The sequence below is a fragment of the Otolemur garnettii genome, unplaced genomic scaffold (assembly GCF_000181295.1).
Source record: "Otolemur garnettii isolate 467f Iridium unplaced genomic scaffold, OtoGar3 scaffold00025, whole genome shotgun sequence".
NCBI classification, from domain to species: Eukaryota; Metazoa; Chordata; class Mammalia; order Primates; family Galagidae; genus Otolemur; species Otolemur garnettii.
Window position 1 is genome coordinate 7594081 of NW_003852420.1, and position 27552 is coordinate 7621632.

Consider the following 27552-nt stretch of genomic DNA (forward strand, 5'->3'; position numbering starts at 1 on the left):
CCAAATTATTTGAAGCACATTTTAACCATTTAGAATTACCCACTAACCTTGGCATTGTTATTTTATTCAAATAAAAATAAAATTAGAGGGCACAAAGCAAACCCCAGTGGCCAACAGCCCATGCATTTCCATCTTTTAATAAAAGTGGAAGTATTTAGGGCATACTGACTGTTGTGTTTTACAACATCTACAACAGAGAAACTTTTAATTGTGGCAATTAATTGATATCATGGCACAGCGACATAATCAAGGCAGCATCTGTGCAGGCACAGGGCTCTGCCTCCTACCTTGGGAGCCTTGGCATGTCTCCCACATCTGGCATCCTTGACAAGGCTGAGATCCAACAGCTCTGTCTCCTGGAAGGCAAAAATAGGAGATAGTGAAGCAACCACACACACCCCTTCTCTTTGTTTTATGTCCTTGACATCACTTTTAAAATAATAGTACTATCTTGAGACTTGCCCGAAGATTTCTCTGCAGTTAGGACATATTTCTCCCCTTATATCACTTCTCAATTGAATGGGAATGGAAAGAAAAAGACAGCTAACTGCTAACTGCTCAGTTTAATATATATTCTAATCCATTTTGAAAGCATAAAGCGTGTGGTGTGAGTCCCTGGTCCATCCTGCAAGTCATTCCTAAATCATGATGAATCAGGCCTTCATGTTCCAATGTTGAAAATAATCCTTAGAGTCAGTCTGAGTCTAAGGGAGGGTACCTCGGAGGAGGCAGTGGAGGATTGGGGGCGGGGAGGGAGGTACTGTCATCAGCTCACTCTCAGCTCATATGGCCAAGGCAAAGATACACAGCTACCACCTGCAGTCCCCAAACTGTTACACACATAGCTCATGCCCTGATCTTTTTATTAATTATTCATCGTTAAACACCTGTCATATGCAAGTTACTCTACAGGATAAGTCACAAAAGATATGACTGCTTCTCTGGATGGACCTGCCATCTAGTAGGGGCATAAAGAAATGTGAACGTGTAAGGCCAGGGAGCGAGTGTTAATGCTACGTTTGAAGTTTACTAGAGTGGGTGATCAGCAGAAAAAAGACAAATTTCTCCCCTACAGGCTCAGAGAAAAGTTCATGGAGAAGCCATTAAGCTTAGAGATCAGAAGTGGGAGGCAGAGGGCTTGTCACAGTCGGAAGGGACAACATGTGCAGATACCCAGACAAGAAAAGACCAGAGGTGTGGGCTGAGCCTTGCGGTTTTCATGGCCTTGAGACACTTAGAGACTGAGAAGGTTGCAGAGGAAGAGGGAGGGAGGAGAAGGATAGAGAGGTGTCTGGGAGCAGAGAGCAGCTCACATGCTGGCACAGCAGCAGGGAGGAAGGGGCGTGGGGCGGGAGGACACCCAGGGTTCTGTTTGGCTGGAGCACCGAACTTGTGATGAGAAGTTATGGGAGAGGACATCAGAAAGGGATACGGGCCGAAGGATGCAAACCCTGGAAGTCAGGGTAAGGACAGTGAGCTGTGAGTTTAAGACACGCACACCACTGAGTTCAGGCAGTAGACGACCACCAGCCAGACAGCTGAGTTGTCTCAAAGTGACTCTAGATGTCCAACCCAAGTTTTATGGACAATGAGCCAGTAGGATGGGGGTGTTTAATCTCCTCCCTCCCCAGGGGGCTCAGCATCAGGATTCAGCTGCCAAGAGACCCTCCGGGCAGGAGCAGCTATAACTCCTCATAGCCCCAAGGTCCCCAAGTACCAGCAGCTGCTGTTTTCAGGCAACTTGTTCAAACAGCTGCACCACTCCAAATGTAGGGTGCAAAATGGTCTGATTAGATGCACCCACAGTTGTAATGTAATCAGGGCCAAATCAGAGGTGGAGTCCCACTGCTGTAAGGCGAACCCACACAGCAGACCCAGCAGAGCACCTGGCCCGGGCACCCCTCTGTGTGAGATGAAGGGATGATGAAAAACAGGAGGTCTCTTCTCGTGCTCATTCTGACCTTATCAGTTCCCCGTTCCCCATTTTAGAGGATTCCTTAGCCCATTCCATTTCCTGTGGATCTCAGGACTGGGAGATACTGGGTAGCAGGGTTTATCCCAGTGGAGATGCCAGTCATTAATTCACTTGAATATTAATTACAGAATGCCCACAATGCATCAGGTACAGGCCAGTACTAAGGGTTAACTAAAACATGCAAAGATGAGATCCCAGTTTTGAAAAAGCTCTCAACTCTATTATTATTCAAGGAGACATCCAAAGTGCCCCGCAGACATGAGGTGCAGAGAGCTATGGCGTCTTTTCTGACAATGCCAGAGATGAGAAAGAGTTTGCCAGCCTGACAACTGTGTGTGTGTGTGTGTGTGTGTGTGTGTGTGTGTCTGTGTGTCTATGTGGAGGGTTCAGAGGGAGAAAACAGCAGGTGAACATGTGCAGAGGCAGGAATTCTCTGCAGAAGACTACAACACACTTGGGATCTGCAGCAGAGGCATCTGGGGCATTAGCAACAATCACTTTCATGTTTAATGGTCATTATCTGTGTGTCTTATTTATAATTATTCATAAAACACTAGCATTTATGTTTGGCATATTTTTCCATATATATTTCGCTATTCTTTTTATAAGCCTGTATAACAAAACTATCACACACACAGTCTGTTTACACAACTGAATAGCAACATTTCCTATTCAAGAAAATTCCTCCCAGTTGAACAGTAATAGACTTAAACTTTACTGGTTTGATTATATACACCGAGCCCAAATTGAGTTCACGAAGAACTTGATCTCAACAGGTGTCATTAGACAGACTTTTATATTACGGGTAATGAACATGGTTTTCTACTTTCTGCTCAAGAGGAAAACGTTCATTTCCCAAACCATGGCAGGGTAGTTAATGCCTGCTGCCCTAGGGATTCATTTTGATACCACAGGCAGGAAGAAACTTCTCTTATCCGTGTATAAAACTGTGTGTGCAGGATAATCACCACAGGGCACCATCACCGTGGCTAATGTGGCATGGAAAGATTGGATGGAAAATCTGTCCATGGGTTTGTTCGGCTAAAAAGTGCTGATTAAAATAGTGTCTCCAATTTCTATCAACATTCATCAGCTGCCCCTCTGGAGTTTTTAACTAAATTCTTTTCTCTCTTCTACTAAGAAGAAAATGAGGAACCCAATACACAGGGCCAGAAAAGCGTTGTGTGTGTCATTGAAACTTTTTCTAGGTTAATTTTCTCATGTTTATAGTTTCAACAACCCATTTTCATTATAATAATGCAGTCAAGTAATCCTCTCTCTCAGCTCCTTTAAGAGTTACTGTTTTCCAGCTTTGTGGAATTCCCTATCCTCGATTCCTTTCTTTAAGAGAGAGCTCCTATGACACATGAGCACAGAAAGCCCAGGTTCGAGTAAGGGCCTTAACATTAACTAGTCATGTGACTGGTCAATCATTCCGTCAATTTATCATCTGTTAAATGAGTATGAGCCAGGTGTGGTAGCTCATGCCTGTGATCCCAGAACTTTGATAGGCTGAGTTAGGAGAATCTCTGGAGGCCAGGAATTTGAGACCAATCTGAACAACACAGCAAGACCCCTTTAAAAAAAAAAAAAAAACAGACCAATGGCTTTCAAACAATAGCCTACATCAGAGTCACTTGGAAGGCTTTGTAAAATACAGATTGGCTGGGCACTGGCCATCAGAGTTTCTAAGGCAGGCCTGACAATGTGCAACTCTAATAAAACTTCCAGATGAGGCTGACAGTGCTGGTGCAAGGACCGCACTTTGAGAAGCACGGATCCATACTCACTAACAGGATTTTATTTCTAAAGCTTTTTATGTAAATGTGATTGATAAAACCATATGTTACTCATATTATATGAAGAATCAATAATTATCATTTCTTTATATAGGAAACTGTCAAAGAAAAACCTTACCCCTCTTGAATGTAAAAGTGCACCAAATGGTGACTAATCTAGGCTTCAATTTGACTTAATTGAAGAGAAACTATTGCATGACCAATACCATTACTCCTATTTTAGTAAGTCCCTTAGTACTAATTTTTTCCCTATACAAATGTCTGTTAGCGTTCAGAAACTCAAGCCATCAGTGAAATCGTTTGTTTGCTAAAAATGTTCTACCATATAACTTTTTCATTATACTTCACCATGGTAGAGACATTTCTAGAAAAGCAGAAGAAAGAAATGTGTTCTCTCTAACTTCTGAGCCAGCGGTTCTCAACCTTTCTAATGCTGTGACCCTTCCTAATAGCTCCTCATGTTGTGGAGACCACCCACCACAGAATTTAATTATGTCTAATTTTATGGCTGGGGGGGTCACAACATGAGGAACTGCATTAAAGAGTCCCGGCATTAGAGGTTGAGAACCACTGCTCTAAGCCCATCAGAAAAGGAAAAGGGGCTTGGGGTACCGAAAGGCACATGGCCCATCTGGTCAGTACAGAAAGAATGCACTAACAGACCTCTTCATTTCCAAGGCCCACAGTGATAGCCCGAAAAGCTGGGAGACCATACTCTGAGGACCCCCAAGGCACCCAATGAAGTGTTAATGGATGTGCTCTCTTTTCTTGTCAGTTTGAATAAAAGTGAATTAACCGTAGGCACAGTTTGCGTTTGTTGTTTATATATATATATATATTTTATTTTATTTTATTTTTGCATGAGTGATGAGAACACGGTGACAAGTGAGCTAAGGGAGACCAAATTGCCTTGGATGTTTACTATTCAGCAGGAAGATTTCAGTCCATCAGCCACAGACATACTGTGAGGTAGATGAGCCGTGAAATCTACTCCAGACTCAGGAAAGAAGACAATTAACAACTCAACTCTTTCCAGAATACCAATGTCTATGCATTGTTCCTAAATTCCATTAGTCACCCAATATAATAACGTGCTTCAAGTTCACACAATATATAATCACAGCCACAATTACAGTCACAAACATTTCACAAAGAGGATATTACTGGCTGGGTGAGGGTGGCGTGATTAGGTATACCTCCACAGGTGTGGAGGGTCATGAAATTGTTCAGCCTTGGTTTACCAAAAGTAGAATACATTCAAATATTTTATTGACTGCCAAACATCCTTAAAATGCACAATCCTTAAAAAAAAAAAAAAACTACTTTCGAGCCCTTTAATGAATGATTTTAAAGAGAAGCAGATGGATCTAGACTTGACTCTTTGTTCTTTAACTTTATTCTTATTCTGAGGGTGTGAAAAATCTGTGCAGTCTACCTCACAAAGAAATCCCTCCACTGAGCGCCGCCTGGTCTCTTGTTTTCTTTGTTCCCAAGGCATGATTTCGCCTTTCTTTCCACAGTCTTCAGTGGTGAGACTCAGTGTAGGAACCGCCAGTGGAAATGAGAGAGGCAGGTCATCAGTAACAACCACGGCAGAGAACAGACAAAAGATGACACATCTGGCTTGCTTTGCGTGGACACGCTTAAGTTTACAAATTTCACAGAACTAGGCGGCAGAAAATGATTCCCTTGGAATCATCACTAGCTCTCAATGCAATATTAAGCTAATTACTACAGATGTTCATGCATGCCTTGTATCCTCATCTGTCAAACACAGATGTAGATGCCAGCACCGTCTTCCTTACAGGGCTGCTGCTAAATCAACTGAGATGTAAAACTTAGATTTTCACTTAGCAAGCGGGGAGCACTGCATACATCTACGTTCGCAGGCTGGCAACACTCCCCATTCCAAGTGCGAATGGGTGGAAGGTGGAAGGGAATGGGAAGAAGGTGGAAGTTGGTAGTAAAGGATCTATTGATAGAAGAAAAACAGGGACTGCAACTGGGCAAAAGAAAACAGATGTGAAGACCTAGGACTCTATAGATATTTCATAAAACCTTAAAACCTAAATCAGAGAAGCCACTTCCAGAGAAAGCTGATTTTCACGTTTATGTGTCACCGTTAAATGCAAAATAGGATTAATATTCAAAACGGGGAAAAGCAAGGAGACCACTTCTGTGTTACGTGTTGTATTGTAACTGTCTGTTGACCTGGGCCTTTTCCACTTGCTGTGAATTCCATGACAGAAAGATTCTGCTCTTTCATGGCCATCTGTAAGGTACTTACTGGAGAGTCTGGCACAGAGGCGATATTGTATCCGGGTTTACTGAATGAATGGCATCCTGCTGAAGAGTTAGGTGTTGTCAGAGTCTGTCCCTAACGGGAGCACGGCACATACCCTATAGTCAGACTCACCTTTACCCACAAAGCCAACAAAATGCCTAATTGTTACGAGCCACCCGGGGACCCAGAAAGTAAACACAGTAGTGTGAACTACTTTCTATGCTCTCATGTCCTCTTCTCTATTGTAGAATAAATGGGGATCCAAAGCTGGTGAACAGTATCCATTCTATTCTTGAATCTGAATGTCATGGCCCTGCTTTCAAATTCTTTGGCTCAGTGGTATTGGCAGGTATACACACGAGACAGATAATACAGAAGATCCTTTTTTTGCTTTCTCTCTCTTTCTTTCCTTCCTTCCTTCCTTTCTTTCTTTTTTTCCTGTCATTGCTTCCTTTATCATCTCATTGCCTCTCCCAAGGAGATAAGGAATCCACAAACCCACCAAGATCTGAAGTTCAAGAATTCTTTGAGGAGGTGTGGTTTGAATACAGGAAGATACTGGATCCAACGCCAGGCAATTTCTCTCAACACATTTTATAATCCTACGGGGCTGTTCATCGAGGTGCAAACACAATACAAACTAAAAAAATTGTATTGAGATGAGATTAAGAGTTCCTAACAATAAAAAAGGCAAAGTCAAGTGATATAATTACTAACGGTAACAGTAATCTCACTATTAACCATAAAGAAGAAACCACGTGCCCAGAATTGGAAGAGATGACCTCATGCGCTAGCTCATCAGTTTTGCAACAACACTGTCACGTAAGAACTCTGATTCTCTCATTCGGACTTTGCAGGTGAGTTGACTAACTGCTGTTGGTTAACCGCACAACCTCATCCCAAATCTCGACAGTTTTGCCCACCTGTGCTAGGCAGAACTCTAAGCTGGTCATCCTAATTCTGGCCTAGTATTCAAGCTTTTGTGTAATCCCTTCCTTCTGCGTATGAGAAGAACCTGCAACTGGCTTCTAACCAAGAGAACATGGCAAGGGCGATGGGCTATCACTTCCAGGATTATCTTATGTGATATGGCAGAAGTGAAGGGATATTGCGTCCGGTAAGGTTCCCAATTGGATGATGTAAATTTGAGTCATCAGCGGTATCTTGGGTGAGGCTTTCAAAAGAGGATCTGGAAATGAGGAAAAGGAGTGACTATGTTGCAAGCTGTCTAAGGAAAGGAAGCCCTTTGCATAACAGCATCACTTCCACACTGCAAGGAACTGAACTTTGGCAAAACACAAATGCCCTTGGAAGAGGAACTTGAGCTCTTGGTGAGAACACAGCCCAGGAGACACCATTTTCAGCTTGATGCCCTAACCCACTGAAACTATGAGATAATAAGTCCTGTATATCAATGGCCCAAGATTCCTTATATATCCAAACCTACATTTATTCCCTAAAAATTTATTTATCAATATAGGTAAAGGAGCAGGAGTATTAACTGAGTAATCCAAATGTAAAAATAAGCAACTTAAATCTTTGCTCATGTATAAGAAAAATATCATGATAAATAGAATACAATGCTTGATTTTGGAGGCTGTGTCTATAACAAAGAAATGTGAAATATTAATATGTCGGCAGGTCAAGTTCATTTTTTTCTTGTAGATTACCAGATGAGATAGTTTAGCTTCTGGATATGCAATAGCCAAGTTTTCTCCTTCTTAATTCTTTCTTCAGCAACCTGAGAAACTGTTATAAACCCACGTAAGAACAAAGTATTTCTTAGGTTAAATGTTAAATGCAGCTTAACATAAAGTTACATTCATAGCAACAAAGCTTAACTAAGACATAAAATTAAAATTAGTAAATCTTAATTCGAATAGCATTTATGGTAGATAGAGCTGGGTGCATTTATGACTCTGAGGGGAAATACTGCCTACCTGCTTTCAAGATTCTAGGACACATCATTCAAATGATGAATGAAAAAATGAGTGAAGTTTAAGATGATAGTAACCAGCTACATTTTAGCCTTATTAAGTTGACATTATAAAAAACAGAGAGGAAAAACTCCTTAATCACCATGGAAACTCTCCTATATATTCTAAAGATGAATAATATCAGGAATGTATTGGGTCTTTATGAATAATAGGTCTTATTTTCCTAGTTCCTATTGATTACTGGGCATCTCTTAGAGGGATTCATCACATTTTTGTGGACAAATAACAATTCTGCATTTCTAAGTACTCAGAGTATTTTTTTTTTAAAAAAATAGGGAAAACAGTGGTGATAAAGGTTGCATTGCCACAATTTTCTATTATGGCTTGTGGTAAGCAGAAGTCCTCATTTGGGGCTAATCAGATTAAGTAGAAATATCCATCATTTTGCAAATAGTTTCATAAGTGCTAAAAACTATCTTCATGAATATTTTGGGTGAACATCAAATCCGATTTCATAAAAGGTCTTTTGAAAAGAAATATGAAAATGATATGGATTTAGCAGGCAAACAAGCTGTTTCCACTTGAAAAGTCCAGATGATGAGAACGTAGCCAGATTTTTCTCTTTGAATCATCCGAAATGTTATCTCTGCTTTACACCTATTTTACTGTGGCTGAACAGACATCCAAGCTTTTTTATCTGGAAGGCCAAGCTGCTCCCTATTCCCTCAACCCTACCTTGATACAATATTTGAACACAAACTTTATCTGTGTATATGACTTAAATTTCTTCATTTTCCTAGAACAGTGGTTCTGAAAGTGCAGTCCCTTGACCAACAGCATCAATATCTCCTGGAAACCCTAGATCTATCAAATCAGAACCTCTGGGAGGGTCCAACAACCCACCCAGGATTGGGTGATTGTTGGTGATTCATCTCAGGGTGATTCAGACACAACCTGATATGAATTGGCCTAGACATTAAGCAGTGCTAGAACTTGTAGGACATTCTGACTCTTGGGCAGGCTACCTAGATTCATTTGTAAAATAACTGCATCAGATTCCTCACAGCAATGACAGAACTGCTAATACATCTGTTTGTGAAAAGTTTGCTTCAGCCTACTGTGTTCCTCAGTAGCTCTCATATCACTGTAAAGGATAGCAGCAATTTCTACATTGGGTCCTGGAGGCCAGACAGTGACAAGGAGAGGTTCTGAAGAGGCTTGGCTGATTTCCACATTCTGATTCAGCCTTGTGCATGATAGATACATCTGGGCGGGCAACCAACACATTTCCTTTTCTCCCTAATCACCCAGCCACGGCTTGTCTGGTGATTTTCCCTGTTTTCTGAAGTATAGATAAATGGCATTTATCTTTGGCTTACATAAGTAGCAGACGGTTTCTTATACATACCTGGGTAGTTTAATTTTTAGTTAACTATTCATTCCAAAATATACCACAAACTTTTCTGCGACACAAAGGTTTGCATTTTGATGATTTCTTTTTTTATCTCAGATGACATCCTGAATATGCAAAAGTTACTACATTTTCCAAAATGAGATATTTTAAATTGTCAAGCACGTGAGAATGGGCCCCCCCAACCTGGGTCAAAGAAAACTTGCTTCTTGCGTTTTTCTCACTTTTGGATTTGATTTCTGGCAAGAGGAAGGATTCCAATTGAGTCTTTTCTAGTGCTATACTAATTTGTAGGGGTAAGGACTACATGTGTCTAATGCCAAGTATTATGCTTAATTGAATTTCCCAGAGAAGAATGTTCACTGAGTCAACCAATAAATCAGTCCCAAGGTTTTGCCCAAGTGCTGTAAATTCACCAGAAATAAAACTCTCTTTTTCATTCAATTGTTGATCAATTTCCACCCTATTGCAAGTACACACAATGAGGCTACCTGTTCATATCAAGAACTACACGTTATTGAAAACATTAACAAAATTCACAGGCATTTTCAAGTTACTCGGGAAATTTGCATAAAGCTCCTGCAAGAGCTCTGTTAATGCTCACCTGGCTCCCTGCTGGGCTCCTTTACCAGGCCAGATATCCATCCCCAGTGTCTGCCTGCCTTACTCCTAACAATTGACCCTGTGGCCTTTCACCACCTTTGGCTTCCTAGAGCCAGTTCACCCAGAGGTAAGAAGTACCTGGAGGGCTATATACCCCAGAGAGCTGAAAGCTCTTATCTGACACAAGCAGGAATGTGAAAGTCCAGCAACTGAGCCCTGGGCATCTATTTACCTAATCCCCAAGTCCAAGGCCATAGTAAATATACACTGACTTCCAGGTGTAACTCTGGCATTCCCTGTAGGTTAGATTGAAGCTAGGCTTCACGTGAAAACTCACCCTCACTTAGTTCTTTCCATTTTCTGCCCTGTCCCTTCCACTCTGTCGGGGTTATCTCGTGACAGCCTCTCCTTCATAAATCACTTGTACATAACCCCTGGAATCTGAGTCTGTTCAGAGAACATGATCCGAGAGCTCTCACTTGTTAATAATAAGCTTAGAAAATAATGCCACCTTGGAAATTATGCTGAATCACACGTAAACTATTTTGTTACATTAGAATTTATTTTTATTTAATTATTGTTTTGCCTTTTGATGTATTTCTGTATGTTTTGGGAATGTGTTAAAAATTTTCTTTGAAAACAGTTTTGATCATTATGCTATATCTACTGAATAGCATTCTTTGAGACTGTGAGTTTTCAGCAATCACACACTGTGTTTTATCTTGTGTTATCTTTTATCAGATTTTAAAATATATTGATCATTTCCTGGAAAAAACATATGGGTACAAACCACCTAATCTAATATGCAAATAATTATCCCCAAAGCTTTATCATCTGAGATAGTGCCTGAATTATTTCTTATTTCAGATTAATTTGAGGGTACAAAAAATAGGTTACAATTTTGGCATTTGTTGGGTAGAGTTCCTTCGATAATTGTGTCCAGCCATATACCCTAACATTGTGCCCTTTACTAGGGAGCACACCCCATCCCCACCCCGCTCCCTCATTCCCCCTCCTTCACTTTGAATTGATTAGAGTTTTTGTCTTATGTGGGCGTGTATTAGATTGTCTACTGGCCTCATAAGTATTGAATACATTGGATACTTGCTTCTCCATTTGTGATACTTCTCTAAGAAGAATGTGTTTCAACTCCATCCAGGTTAATACAAAAGATGTAAAGTCTCCATTCTTTTATGGCTGAATAGTGTTCCACAGAGTACACATACCACAGTTTATTAATCCATTCCTGGATAGGTGGGCATTTAGGTTGTTTCCACATTTGGGGGATTGTAAATTGAGCTGCGATAAACAATCTAGTGCAAACAATCTAGTTCCTATGATAAAACAATGTTTTTTTCCTCTAAGTAGATGCCTAGTAATGGGATTGCAGGATCAAATGAGAGGTCTAATTTGAGCTCTTTGAGGATTCTCCATACTTCTTCCCAAAGACATGGTATTAGTTTGCAGTCCCACTAATAGTGTACAAGTGTTCCCTTCTCTCCACATCCACGCCAGTATCTGCAGTTTTGAGACTTTGTGAAGTGGGCACAGTGCCTGATTTTAAAAGATAAATATTTCTTGCTTAAAAAAATTAAAAGGTATAAAAATCATCAGTTTACCTACTCACCAAATCAAAGTTCCTTTTTGTCATATACAGAGCTAAAAAGGAATATGTTCATACCCACTATATTATGCTTTCTTCCTGGCAAAAAAAAAAAATATTCTGTTTTCCACCACCTACTCTGCCTTCCTGTCCTTAAAGAAAAAAAAAAAATTTATCCATAACAGAACATACAAAACTTTACTCCAAAGATGAATAAAAATGATTCATCATTTCACAAAAACTTTAAACATGAATAAAGATGATTTTTTAAAAAAAAGCTTTTATGTAAATAACAATATAGTTCTAGGCACTTTCGTAAACACTATTAATGGGAACAAAGAGGGAGGAAGAAAAAAGCAGGCACAGATCTGGAGTGGGATGGGGACAGATTTCAAAGAAAATGCATAAGACGACGGGGACATTAAAGAGGTACTGTTCTTGAGAGGACCCTGTAGGAAGATGGAAAAAACCCGAAGAACAAAAAACAAGATCCCATAATCATTAAGCAATCCAAGTAAGTATTTACTGCAATGATAAAATTCAAGGACAAACGGAAGTGTCCACAGAAAGGTTACCCACCAAAAATCTTGGCATAACTCAGAGATGGCACAGATTTAGGGGAGAGAAATGACATCAATACTTACAATTTTATAGGAATAAGACAGCTAAGGTGGAAGAAAGGAGGGGATTTTTATGATCTTTTTCTAGGTTAATTAAAATGTGAAATGTTTTAAAGGAAGGGTGTTGGAATTTAAGTTATCACAGTAAAATGTGGACAGATTTGGGAGGTGGGCTGTGGATTATTTGTCAAGAGGAAGTTTAAATAAACAATCTTATTGGAATTCTTTAGCTTCTGAACAGGAAGCCTCACAGCAATACGCCCATATGCTTCATATGTACACTCCACAACACCGAGAAAGGAAATAATATTGTATAAAAACTCTCTTGCAAGGCTTTATGTTTACTACAATCCCGGCTTCCGAATAGCACACAGAGTCAAAACAAAGAAAAATAACTAATAAAAGATACTTGTCTTCTTCCAATGTACCCTTAACTTGACCTTCGTGGAAAATTCCCTGAGGAATTCTTACATTTACTTTCATCATTAAAAAGGTTGAAATGTGGCAAGACAGTGTGGTTCATTTCCATAAATTGGTGAGACCCATAGAACCTTTAAGAAATTCAGGGCTAGGAAACTGGAAGTGAGAAGATAAGAAGAGACAATATCAAGGGGCGAGCGTTAGTGCAAGTGGCAGCCAGAGAAGACACTGACCAAAATCACACCCTGAAGACAAAGTGCACGGATGAAGCAGGTGCTTGGGGTAATGCACACATTTACCAAAAAGTTTTTAAGAAGGTTTTTTTATATTGTGTTCTGCACTTTTCAGTTATATGCCATTTTGGAAAAGATAGTTAGGAAGGAAGAATACAAAGAAGGGAAGAAAGAAGGGTGGAGGAAGGTGGGAAAGGAGAAAGCATGGGGCCCACCCCTGCTGGTTGCTCTAAACACTCCTGGCACCGGAGTACAGTGAAAACAGACAGCTGGGGTCAACCCCCAGGCTGGCCCTGCTGAGACAGAAGTCAGGGCAGGATGAAGGACCACAGGATAGTAGAAACAGCTGGAGAGCAGGGCCACCTCCCTGCCATGTTTCTCATGAAGACTTGCTGGGTGACAATGACCGCAGTTGTGACAACACGGTTCCCTGAAAACTCACTCTGAAGGTGCTGAAGGTGCCCTTGACTGTGGTTCTCTGCACATGCTGAGGCGTGAACTTTACCTTGTCAAGGCAGGAGCACGCTCTGAGAACAGAGAAGTCATAGAAAGCTGCCAGAAAGACAACCACAGGAACAAAAGACAAAAGAACCCTTGGATGACTTTTCAGAAACATTAAACTGGGTGATGAACCAAGAAGCATTTGACAGGGGAACTGTTCCACAAATAAAATCACCATCAGCAGAATGCCAGGCAGAATTTCTTTGCATCCTCTCTTTCTTTCTAATCAAGACATCCTCTTTCTTAACGCCTCCTTCTAAATGTCATTGTGAAAACAAATAATAATTGTATTCAAATTTTTCACCAAGGGCAAGATAGTCATATGAAATAGTCATTCGCTTCTTTAGTTGCTTGAGTATTACCTGCCTGGCCTGAGAGATAGCTTTTTGTTCCAGATCATTTCCTCAGATAATCATATTATTGATTAATATTGTTCACCTATTGAACCTGAGTCCTCTATGCTGATTCCAGGCAGCCATAGAGTTTTACAAAAGGATCCACTGTGACTTTTATTCATTCATTCCACAATTTATGATGCTAGGATAAAATACTTGCTCCATTAGAGCCTAGAACAACTGTGTTTCATAATATCTTTTGAAGCCCAAATATTGACCAGTACTCTCCTTGGATTAAAATGTTTCTAAATAAGCCTTATCATAGGCTCTGAGCACCCAAGAGGACAGAATACTTTTTCATTAAGACATGATATAGTTTTTCTTGTTCAGATGAAAGTAAAACCTAAAAATAAATCTTCCTCAGAATCACTTCCCTTGAATTAAGAAAGTAAATACCCAGGAAAAGAAAAGTTTTTTAAAATCCATTTAACTCAAACACTGCACTCATATTTAGTGAAAATATTCCATCCTGCTTTTTCTTTTTTTTTTTTTTAAGTTTTCCATGATTTTTTTGTTTTTTCCCCCCTTTAGTATCTTACAACTTGCTCCCTGTCTGCCCTAGGGTTGACCAATCCTATCACTCTACCCACTTGTCTTGTAGGCCCCATTACAGAAACCCACTATGTTTCAGAACCTAGGGTATTTGGGCTTTCAGTTTCAAGTCAGAGGAATCACATTTTCTTTATGTGGGTCAGTCAAAATTAAGTACAGAAGTCTCCACGTACCAAAACTGGTACTATTCTGCTTTATGATTATGGAATTAAATTAACCTGAGTGTTAAGCACTGTATGTCTTTCGGCATTATTCTTTTTTAATAGAAAACTTGGAACATATCAAGGAATCCAACCTTAGGGAGATGGAAAAGATTTGATACCTTTCTCCTTGTCTCCTTTGGCAGTATGTGAGAGAAAGAGCAGTGGGTTCAAGGTCTGGTCCCTGGATGGCAGCACCAGCATCATATAGAATCCTATCAGAAATATAAATTCCTGGGCTCCATCTCAGACTCCCAAGCTGGAAACTCCAGGGGGTGGGGCCTCATAATCTGTGGCATAACAAATCCTACCGCCCATTATATTCCCAAGTTCAAGAGCCACTGGAAAGGACACTTATAAATGTCGGTAACAAATACCATGTGGGTATGCCGAGGGGTTCTTGTTCTTAACAGTCCCCTTCCTTATAAACACTCATATTTACTTTAAAGCACTCAGAAAAAGCATGTCATCTTACTGAAGTAAAATATTTGATGTTTATGGTTGATCAGGTGTTATTTTTAAACAAAATATGTCAGTAAGTAAAAATCGATGCACTGGAAGAAGAAGAGAGAGAAAGAAAATATCACTGTGAATACAAAGAAAAAGAAACTGTAGACGCTAAGGATTCTCACTTCATCTCACATGCATTCTACAAGTCTACTTTTAAAGCTAAATGGAAAATACAGGAGGATGAGGCTTTGGTTGCATTAAAGGTCTTGTAGTGCTGAGACTCCAGTGATTTCTTTGATGTTATTTCAATCATATGATTTTTAAATGTTTTAAAGCATTCCCAAATGTTTTGTAAATATTTTCTGATGGAATTATTATTAAACCATTTAAAGGGCATTGGGGTTTAACTGTCCCCATCACACTTGGCTTTTCCTAATGGTACCATGCTGCTTCTCAGGCAGCTGAGTGGATTCGCGGAGGTCAGCATTAATGGACCTGGGCCCATGAAGAGTTGATGGTAGAGGTGGCTGATTCTTCACTCAGATTTGTGCTTTGCCTGCCACTGTTTAGAGAGCAGCAGAGAAATTGCTGCCTAGCCATGAGGCACATTTCACAGTGCACTTTTCTCGCATTTAAAGAGGGCAATGTGACTAATTTTCACAAACGGAATGTGAGTGAAAGAGCCGAGGGTCACGTCAGGTCTGCTTTTGTCCTGCTTCTTTACACAGAGGACAAGGAGGCCCTAGGGGATATTGGAACTACCAGACTGGACAGAGCCTAGATTCCTGAATCACCAGGTATAAGAAAGCCACCTTTATGTAAAAAACACCCACACTGGACTCCTAAGAGAATGAGAAATACTTCTGATTGTGTTAAGCCCTTGAAAGTCTGGAGTTGATTTCTTACCATAGCTAGGATACTGCAGTGAATACAGGGCTCATGGGATCTTTCTTTCTTCCCTTTAAAGATGAATACCATTATCTCAAATCATAACAAGTCCCAGGCACAAAGACTGTTAGAAAAAGACCATTATGAGCAAAGAACCAATTTTATCCCCATTTTGTAGACGGTAGATGGTGAAACTGAGATTCCCCTATACATATGTTCCGTAATTTGAAATCACAAATACAGAGAGAGAGAAATATCTTTCTCTCTCTCCTTCTTCCACCCTAAATCACCCTAAACAAGTAGGGTTCATTTTGTAACTGTAGACTCTAATACCCCCAATGCATCAATGCACGTAGTTTAACTAACTTCTCTGACTGAATTTATACCGAGTATTCTCTAATATAAGTAGGATCAGCTGAGTTCACTTAAATGTTACACTTTTCTTGAAAAATTCTGTTGTATTCCTATGTCTATAGGAATTGTCCCTGCTACTAAGTAATTCAAGTCAGTGACAGAGAACTATGATCTTAAATGCCAGCTCTGTAGTGGATAACAATAGTATTAGCATAAAATGCAGTAGTGAGGGTTGACAATAATATATAAACTAGATGCAATACGAGGCTTGGCACCTGGTTCGTAATCATAATATCTGGTTACCCTCACTCTCCTCAAAAAGCCAGGATTTTAGTCCAGAGTGCAGTAGAGCCCCCTCTTATTGTTGTCTAACCACATTCAATACCAAATTCAATTTGCTAATAAAAAGTTTTCTTTGCCTTCTATCATGGGATTTTCGGGACAGAGTGTGTCTAATTTAAAGATTAAGGCAAGTGCGAACCCTGAGCACTCCCTTATTCTCTGTGATTCCTGAATAGGGGGTTTCTTTCCTAGTGTTCTGGCAATGAGAATATCTTCCCCTGAGGACCTTATTCATTTTTTTCTCCACCACCGTCTTCCCTTTTGTCTATTTTTTAATTTTTTTGTTAGTCCCTCGCTGTCTCCCTTCTCTAATTTTTTGTGTCTTTGGGATTTTGTCTTGATAGATTGTTTTTATTGTAATAAAGTATATATCACACAAATGACCATTTTAATCATTTTTAAGTGTACAACTTGGTGGCAGGAACTACATTCACACTGTTGCGTGAAAACCACCACTATCGATCTTGGGAACGTTTTTCGTTTTTTCAAACAGAAAATCTGTACATATTAAGCAATAACTCTCTGTTAACCAGCCTTTACCCCCGGCCTCTGGTAACCACCATTCAACTTTTCATATGGCTCCTTTTCAAAATAATATATCACCTTTTATTCCAGAATGGTTTTAGGTTTACAGGAGAGCTGTACAGAGATTTTCCATGTACGTCACACACAATTCTCCCTATAATTAACCTCTTATATTAGTCTGATACTTTTCAATAATTAATAAACAACATTGACACTTTAACATTAACTAAAGTCTTTATTCATTTTTCCTTAGTTTTGGCCAATGGTCCTCTTCTTTTTGTACCAGCATCTGACCCAAGACACCCAATGCATTTAGTCTTCAGGTCTTTTGAAGGTCTCTGTTCTGTGAATATCTCTTAGGTTTTTCTTCGTTTTGATGACTTTGACAGTTTTGAGGAGTATTGGTCAGATATTTTGCAGGATAGCCCTCAAAATGGGTAGATGATGTTTTTCTCATGATTAGACTGAGGTCATGGGCTTGAGGAGGATTTCCAAGACAAAGAAGGGATGAATTGGTAGGGATGAGGTTTCAACGTCCTCAGGTTTCTGCCCTGTAGAGTTACCCTTTATCCCCCCTTTCCATACTGTGCTTTTTGGGTGGAAGTTGCTATGTGAATAACCTAGAAGAGGCAGTTAGTTATGCTTCACCTCCCTGAGGAAGCATCATCCTCATAAACTACGTGAGATTCTTCTATATGAGAGAATCATCACTCTCATAAATTACGTGGGATTCTTCTATATGAGAGAATCATCTATTCCTCCCGATTGTTGATCTATTCAATCACTATTTATAACAGTACAGCCTCCTGGATATTTATTTTATACTTTGGGTTATGACACAATATTATTTATTTTGTTGCTTACGCTGTTCCTGGAGGGTTGTTTTGGTTGGTTCTCTATATTCCTTTGATATAACTTCCTTGTGTTCTTTGAGCCTTCCTTATCTCCTGAAAGTGTTAGATGCTTCAGGCTCATCTTTTAAATTCTCTACCCCAGCTCTAGAGTCAAGCATTACTCTGAGGATCCTTGTTTCCTTTTATGGAAGAATGGTGTTAGAAGCCAAGGTTGGGGCTGGTTATGCGCAGTAAGACTGAAGTATCCTGTTTCTAGGTCCTCTCACTGAACCCAGATTGGAAATGTAGGAAATACAAACCCATATACACACCACACATGTATCTATATCTGTTCCTATATATATCCATCTGTATACATATTAAGCCAAACCTGAGTTCACCCTGATGTCTTTAACGCTGGTCCATGATCACATGGACCATTCTAGCCCCCATCCTCTCTCTGTAACCACCTACTCCAACAGTGAGAAATCTTGCTTCTACCATCTGCCATCCAACTAATTACTCAATTCCAGTATATGTGTATAATGGTCTTCAAAGTGTTAACCTACACCCCCACAGGAAACAATTTTATCAACTGGAGCATAATGTTTATGCACAGTTCTTGTTGATTTTAGTTTCACAGATTCCATTCAGTTCCAAAGTTGCTAAAGTCATCAACTTTACCCCCATCAAACTCAGTAAAGTTGCTTTACACATTTGTAACATGGTTGGATTCTTCTGTCACCACCTGCATTCCATTCTGGCATGAACTTGACATCCTAAATAATTTTTCAACATTTAAGTAAACTAAGGTTCATTCTTGGTGCTGCAAAGTTCTACTGATTTTTATAACTGCACAGTGCATGTAGCTACTATTACACTGTCCCATAGAAAAGTTTCACCATCCTAAAAAAAAATACACTGTTGTTCACCTTCTCAATCCCCTCTACAATCCCTGGTGATCTCTGACCTGTTAATCATCTCTATGGCTTTGCCTTTTTCAAATGTTATATAAATGGAACCATAAAAGATGTAGCCTTGTCAGACTGACATTTCACTTAGCAATAAATAGGTACTTAAGTTTATCCATGATTTTGCAAGGTTTGATAACTAGTTCATTTTTATCACTCGATAATATTCCATTGTGTATATATATGTGTGTGTTATATATATCATCACTTGTATCTATCCATTCACCTACTAAACGGAAATAAACAAATGCCAATTTTTTAATTACACTGTTTGTTTTCTTATTTCTTTGTTGCTTCCAGTTTGGGTTTATTGTGAATAAAGCTTCTGTAAACATTCTCATGCCGTTTTTTGTGAGGACATAAATTTTCAGATCAGTTGGGTAAATACCTAGGAGCACAAATGCAACATCATGTGGTAAGAATATGTTTAGTTTTGTAAGAAACACCCAAACTGTCTCCCAAAATGACTCTGCTGTTTTGCACCCGACTAGTAATCCTGTTCCTGTGTGTCTATGCTAAAACGTGCTACTGTAGATTTTTTTTTATTGCAGCCGTTTTGATAATGTATAGTGATACTTCATTGGGATGTTAATTTGCATTTCCCTTATGACCAATGACATTGAGCATCTTTTCATGTGGGTATTTTCTGTCTGTGTATTTTCTTCGGTGAGATGTTTATTTATAATGTTTTGCCAAATTTTTAATTACAATGTTTGTTTTCTTATTACTAGGTTTTAAGGATTCTTTGTATATTCTGAATAGAATTCTCTTATCGGAATAGTGATTTTCAAATATTTTGGGACGTCTTTGTTTTTTCCTTTCCTTGTCTTCATAATGTCTCTTTTTCATAGCAATAGTTTTTAAGGGAAATCTAATTTATCAGATTTTTCTTTTATGGGTTATGCTATGGATATTATCTAAAAAGTAGTTCACAAATCCAAGATCACACAACATTTTTCCTATTTTTCATTAGAGGTTTTACTGGATTGTACTTTACATTTAGAGTTTATTTACATTTTGAGTTAATTTTCATGTACGCTATGAGGAGGTCTGTGTACATATAGAGCCTCATGCTTTTGCATATGGCTACCCAATTGTTCCAACACTATTTGTTGAAAAGACTATCCCTAACCCATTAAATTATTCTTGGGGCAGTCCTTATGGCTCAGTGAGTAGGGCGTCACCCCTATATACTGAGGGTGACGGGTTCAACCCGGCCCCAGCCAAACAGCAGCAACAACAACAAAAATAGCCGGGTGTTGTGGCGGGTGCCTGTAGTCCCAGCTATTTGGGAGGCTGAGGCAAGAGAATCACGTAAGCCCAGAAGTTGGAGGTTGCTGTGAGCACCTTTACTGAGGGCAACAAAGTGAGACTCTGTCTCTAAAAAAAAAAAAACTCTAAAAAAAAAATTATTATTGCACTGTTGTAAAATACTACTTTACTGTACTTATTTGAGTCTACTTTAGGGCTCTATTATGTTCCATTGGCCTCTGAGTCTATTCCTTATCAACAGCATGCTGTTGTAATTCCTATATAGCTTTATAATAAGTCTTAAAATCAGAATATGTGAGTTCTCTAACTCTTCTCCTATTGGATATTCTCAGTTATTGTCATTACCTGTAAATTTTTTTTTTTTTTTTTGCTGATAAAATATCTTTTTTTTTTTATTAAATGATAGCTCTATACATTAATGCAAACAGGGGGTACAGTGTAGTGTTTTCACATACATTTTGAAACACTTTCATCAAGCTGGTTCACATAAATTTCATGTAATTTGCATAATAAAGTATCACAGGAATGGAGGGAAAAGTATCCAATATACACAGCCCTTCTATGAAACTAATATATACTTCTCAAATGAAGGAAACATTACCTGTAAATTTTAAAACAAGCATGTTAAGGGCAGCACCTGTAGCTCAGAGGAGTAGGGCACTGGCCCCATATACTAGAGGTGGTGGGTTTAAACCCAGCCCTGGCCATAAACTGCAAAAAACAAAAACCAGAAAAACAAACAAACAAAAAAAGCATGTTAAATCTAAAACAAAGTTGGCTTGGACTTTGATTGCAATTGAATCTAGTTGAATTTGGAAGAAATGACATCTTCATAATATTAAATCTTTCCATTTATGGATTTGAAATATCTCCCAAGTCTCTTTGGGAAGACTTTCCTTATCAGAATTTTTCAAACTTCCACACACAGGTCATTGACATACGGTGTTACATTGGTGCCTCAATGTTTCATTTTTTGGTACTATTTTAATTAGTGCTTTTTAAGATTTCAAGATTTTCTTGACAATAGAGTCACTGAATCCCATTTCCCCTTCTTGTCACCTGGCTAATCTTCACAACCTGGTTCTCTGTTTCCTCTGAGCTCCTGAGGATTGTATTTTCTGTGATAATCTTTTGTTCCCTGCACCACTGGTTCTATTGAATTGAACTATAACAGAACAGAGTGTTATATATTGCTTTGTGTGTGCGGATGACTATGTATAGATATGTATACATACTTATTTATCTGTATGTACATATATATACACATACAGATGTTATATATAAAGTACTCTTTTTAAATGCTTTTGTTTCTTTACTTTGAAGAAAGCTGCTTCTGGGCCAAAATTCCAATTCACACTTCTTTGCAATGCATACAAAATCAATTATACTTGATTGATTAAGTTTTGTTTCTAAGCAAAGATAGTGCCTCGGTTTTAGCATGAACTGGGGAAAGAAAAGGAACTTCAAAATGTGAATTAAGTATCTTTCAATTCTATTTACGATGATAGTTAATGTGTATGAGTTAAATTCAGCTGTAAGTAAAAGAAAGGCCAAAACAACAGCAGCAAAATCAAGAGATTATTTCCCTTTCATATGAGAAAGAACCTGAAGTAGGAGCCCAGGCCTGGTGGGGCTCCATCCGCTTTTTCTGTCTGCAAGTCTCTCAATCCCCAGCATGGAGCAGCTACCTAAGAGTGGAGATGGCTACTCAAACACAATTCATACTGGTGACATTTCAGCCTGCCGCAAGGAGAGAAGGATGAAAACAGACACGTCTCTCCCTCTATGAGAAGGTCCCCAGGTTATCATTGGCTTCTGTTTACACTTCTTGGCCAGAATTTAGTTGCACGCCTAGCTGCAAGGAACACTGGGAAATACAGGGGATGATAGATACCAGGTCACTACAGGCGGCTTCATCTAGCAAGAAGTACATTTCTTCCCGCATCTGTTTGTTTGTATCAGCACAACTTGCATGTCCTAAAGTAATTCCATAAGCATTTGCCCAGGGACAATGGAGCCACTGATTAATTCTCCTTCTCTTTGAGATCGCTTTATGACCTCCATTCTAGATTTTCCTGTTCCAGAATATCATCTCTCAGTAATGACTAGAAATATCTCTTCCCCAGCAGAAACCTGACAAGTGTTTCCAATCCAAATACTTGCCCCCAAATACTTCCCTGTGAAATGACTGCCTTCTAATCATTTGAAACTGAAGCAACCCTAAGATTTCAGATATTTCTTCATAGAATCAAGTTGAAATTTCACATAGAAAATACATCCTGCTCATGTTTCATCTCACCTGTAAGCCCAAATCCACCCACTTTAATAGCAACATTGTAAGTAGCTTTGAAGGAAACAGTGGATATAGCAATATTTTGATGGGCAACCCTATTCATATTTTTGGTGATTCCAGTTTCCCTCAGTATAGTTACATTCTCAACTGACCAGCAAATAAACCAAATATCTCTATCTATTACTTAACTAATGGAAATTTTAAATCCAACTGATCCAAGAAAATATAAAAGACACACAAGACGTTTATTTTAGACACATCACGTAGCTCCAATTAGATTCTTCTTTCTTTCCCTCTTCTGCCTTCTGGTTGGTTCAAATCTGTTCATCACAATTCATGTCTGTGGTTCTTCACTAGATATAGCTGCCATTATCAGAATAAGGAATCTGCCTTTTAAAGCTCCCTTGCAATAACTTGTGAAATAGAAATATTCTACAAACTCCAGACGTTTAATCATGCAAAGTGCTTGCTCTGACATTCTTGTCTTTTTTTTTTTCATAAATAGCAAAACCCAGAGGTAATTCCTGAGGTGAAACAAGTTTGTTTCTCTTAATCAGCATATTCTTAATCCTTTCCTGTTTATGGCTTTACACAGGAACCCTTTGGAGCTGCTTTGCTGCTTAACATCAAAGCCAAGGCTAGGCTGGGAGCATGGGCTATTTATTTCCACAGTTTCTATTTTTAGCACCTGGCTTTGTTTACAGTCATTTCTCTTCCACTCCCCGAATGCTTTAAAATTCCCATTTACTTCTGAAAGTCTATAACCTCCTCCTATCTGTCTAGCTAGCTAGCTTTCCACAGAGCTCTATGCATTTACTTCTTGAGCTCTTTCAGATGAGTCCTGTCTTTCCTCTTTGATTTCTTTCAGGAGAGGAAAGAAATTGCCTTTTGGAACTAAAGAAGCCTTCCAGAGACACAGCTCCCACTGTCGCTGCTCTCTTTGGGATTCCAAAGGCAACTGCTGAATGCAATTTGAACTCTTCTTGCAGGGAAAGGCTTTTCGCCCAAACTTCAATGGATTTATTTAATGGTGTACTGAAACAGTGAACATGACTTTTGTTTTAAAGCAGGTTAAGGGACCCGAGACAGAACTTTGCTTGCCATTGCCTTGGTTAACGGGACAGCCAATGACAAGATTAAGGCAATGGGTGTTTAATAGTTTAAACGATAACTGATGATATGATTACTTTGCGGAAAAGGTACAACGTGGGCTGTAGAAACTAAAAAGAAGAGAATGTTAGGAAACAGTATAAATTAAACCTTTATGAAGCCAGGGGCCTTGCTCTGGTGCCCATCTCTTATATTTTAATTCTCATAAGAATGATCAAGAACAAGGTCAATATAACATTCTTAAAATGTCAAAATCATAGTTATTAATTACTCAAGCCTTGAAAATCAGATTTGCTTAATTATCTTTATCATGTGCAGGCTTTCTGTCAAGGGTAAATACAAAGTATTGAGTTGCACAGGCAGGAAGAATCTCACGGAGGGTGAACACGCAAGGGTACAATTTATTAGCAAGAAAAGGTTGAAATTAGTTTATTTAGGCCTGTGGTTTGGGGGTGACATTCTGAATAATTTCACTACCTCCATCATTATAATGTCAGGCAGTTTTATTCGAGAAGTTATTTTCTTTTAAAAGAATATAATAGGGTAGCGCCTGCGGCTCAAGGAGTAGGGTGCAGGGCCCATATACTGGAGTTGGCAGGTTCAAACCCAGCCCCAGCCAAAAAAACTGCAAAAAAATAAAAAAATAAATAAAAGACTATAATAGAAAAATAAAGGTCTGGGACAGTATGAAAACTCTTTTCTAATTTTGTATCTTGCCACAATCTAACTTAAACTGAGACTATCTTTGACTTCCCTATGTTATGCCAGGATTGAGCCCAACCTCATGGAACCCCTCAAAGCATCAACCATGATGTCTTTTCTTTCCTGTCAGTCAGATGCTTGAGGAAAAGGTCATTTTAAAACTGGCAGACAGGAAATAGTGAGATCATAAAAAGTATAGTCTTCATTTGGCAAAGTAGCTCTACTTGCCTTCTAGCTCGGGTAAGTTCAGGGAAAGACTTTTGCCCAGAACACGTTCAGGCTCCCTACAGGCCAGTGGACCCACTAGTGGGCAGTTTCACTGCCCATTTCCTTCCCGTCTCTTCTGCCCCCAGTCCCAGGCATTTGGCAAGTTCCGGTTTTCCCTCCGGTGGGGTGATATCTAGTGGCGCCTACTGCTGGCATCTAGCAGATGACGGGCAGGGTGTTGCTGGACATCCTCCTCGTCCAGGAGGCACGTCTCACAGCTGTAGGACAGTGCCTGCCCCAGAAAGGGGGTCGGCCTGGCCACTGTATACATCATTTGCTACTCAAGGCTTCCAATTCCACAGACCTGATGAGTGAGGCCGTGGCTCAATAGCATGGACATAGTTAAAAATAAACTGTTTTTAAATATCAGTTCTGATGAATTTTTGGCTCATTTTCAGAATTAGGGCTATTCAGTAGTGCTTTTGTTTTCTTCTTAATTTTTTTTTGAGGGTCTCACTCTGTCACCCTGGTAGAGTGCTGTGTGATCATCATAGCTCACAGCAACCTTGAATTTGGGGGTATGAGCAATCCTTTTGCCTCAACCTCTGGAGTAGCTGGGATGACAAATATGAGTTACAAAGCCTGGCTAGTTTTTCTATTTTTAGTACTGGATCTCACTCTTGCTCAGGCTGGTTTTGAACTCATTAACTCAAACAATCCTCCTGCCTCCCAGAGAGCTAGGATTACAGGCATGAGCCACCACTCCTGGACCACTCAGGAGTGTTGACTGAGAATATCAAGGTCTAAACCTGTGGTTTGTCCCCTGACAGGAACAGTGTCAGTCACGAATACCAACAGATGAAAACACAAAAGGAAAGAAAGAGTAAAAAGAACCCAAATTTCAAAATGCAATCCATTCCAAATCCTTTGAATGCACCTGTGTCAGCACATTGAAAACCCCAGCGCAAACAGCCCAGCTCTCTCTTTCTTTTTTCTTATAAACACATCATGAAGAGAAAGAAGAGCCAACTTTGACAGTTATGAAGCTTCTTTACTTTTTGGAAATTTGAAAAATTAGTTAGTATACGGCGTACCAAGTATACTAAAAAATAATTGCCGGTTTGATTAGAGAAGTGTTCTGCTTTTAATTGCCTTAGGTCATACTTGCAAGAAGAAAGCGGAGATCATTAAGGGGCGAAAATTCCTTTGAGCTTGCCAAACCCGCATCAACTGTGTTTGGCTTTACAACCCTTACTTCCTCTCTCCCCCTAACTATCCTGAATGTTCAAACATTTGCCTGCAGCAAACACCTCCCCTCTCTCTCACACACACATTCCTGGGAAAAGCAGACAGAAGGCAACCTGACATGTCAGACCATCTGATTTTCATTGGGCTTAACAAGACTTAGTTTAAGATTTGGGCAGGCCTGGATGTGTGGGCTTAACCCATTTGGAATGGGCACCGGGACAGGATGCACAGCACATCGATGACTTCTTTGGCGGATGGCTGGAGTAGATGTGTCACAGTCCTGGGGGGGAAAGGAAGATTGAAGCCACAGAGGGCTCAAATGCCACTGAAAGCCTGAAAGAGTTCGGGCATGGGATGCAAAATAATAAAGGTCGTGGATGTACACAGCTAAAACCAGAGCACCACACAATAGAGTAATCAAATTTTAGCTGAGACCCCATAAATAAAATGATCGTTGCCACCCAAAGGAGCAGAATAAAATGTTCCCTTTTGTACTTGCCTGCAATGAAGAAGGTGGACTAAGGACACGATGCCCAGTTGGCACAAACCGCGAGACCAAACAAACCCCCAATACCAACTCTGGGGTTGGCTGGTAACACGGGGAGCTGGCATCGGGCAGCGCATTCTGGAAGCCAGTCAAGCCCCTTTATGGACTGCACTTGGAGTATTTACAGCTTCAAAGAAAAAGAATTAGGACCAAGATCCCCACAACAAAACAAACATCAGCAGCAACAAATAGCCTTTCCATCTAGCAGCCGGGAAAGGAAATGGTGTGGGGTCTCTCCGAAGAGAGAGAAAATAGGGCAGAGCAATGTGAAGGTCAGGTCTGAGCAGAACGCAGCAGCTTCTCTGGCTTGACGCTGGCCCATTTCTTAAGATATTGGACATGAGGCTGCCAGTGGAATCCTGATATCAACCAGCATGTCAGCCAAGCCTGTTGTCCTATAAAGCATGATGGCTTTGCAGTTGGTATTATGTTTTAGTTATAGATTGCTAAAAAGTGTATAGATGTCATTCTATAGTGTATGCTTATCCATTTTCAACAAATGATTTTGTATTCTACACACATCCATGAAATAGAGAATCAATAAATCACTAATGCAGGTATGTGAACAGGGTGGGCTGTATCTCATAACTTCTATGAAGATAACCAAAGAGTCAGGCCCCTGAAAATCCTGGCTTAGGAATGCTTATTTTTGTGTGTTACCGCCTGCCAAAGAGCCTGGATGAGTATGAAATGATCCACTGAGGATCATTAGCTATTTTATAAACAAGCTGCGAAGTACATGAAATCACTGTTTTGAGAACTTTAAAGGATAATTCTGTCTACAGTGAAATAATGATCTAGAGGTGGCAGAAAAGTCAGAAGCTGCTACCGTGATCTAGAACGGTGCTTATCAAAGTGTAGGTCCCAGACCAGCAGCAGCAACATCACCTGGGAACTTGTTACAAAAGCAAATTCCTGGGCCTCCTCTGAGACTCACTGAATCCCAATCTCTTCCCCTGGGGCCTAAGAAATCCATTCTAACTTGTCTGCCCCCAGGTGATTCTGGTGCATGTTCTGGTTTGAAAAGTGCTGATCTGGGATTGTGCCATACAGTGTGTGCCCCCTGACCAGCGGCATCAGCATCCCTGGGAGCTGGTCATAAATGCAGCATCCCAGGTCCGTCCCCACACCTGCTGAGTCTGGATCTGTGTGTTAGCCCAAGCCCCAGAGACTCAGTAGGTGCATTAAGTTTGAAAAGCTGACTCCAAAATAAATAAGATCCCCAAAGAGAGAACAGCTGTGGGGATGAGAGGCAGGTGCAAACCGCAGGAACACGT

The 27552-nt window shown here is 39.8% G+C and overlaps 1 protein-coding gene across 1 annotated transcript in view; it reads right to left on the bottom strand.

Annotated features, from left to right (window-relative positions):
- The window catches only part of PLCB1 (phospholipase C beta 1), a 723078-nt gene that overhangs the window by 492825 nt on the left and 202701 nt on the right, over positions 1–27552 (bottom strand). Inside the window, exon 3 of the mRNA XM_012804065.2 lies at positions 288–356. Within this exon, the coding sequence (XP_012659519.1) occupies positions 288–356 (69 nt within the window). The remainder of the gene's footprint in view (positions 1–287; positions 357–27552) is intronic.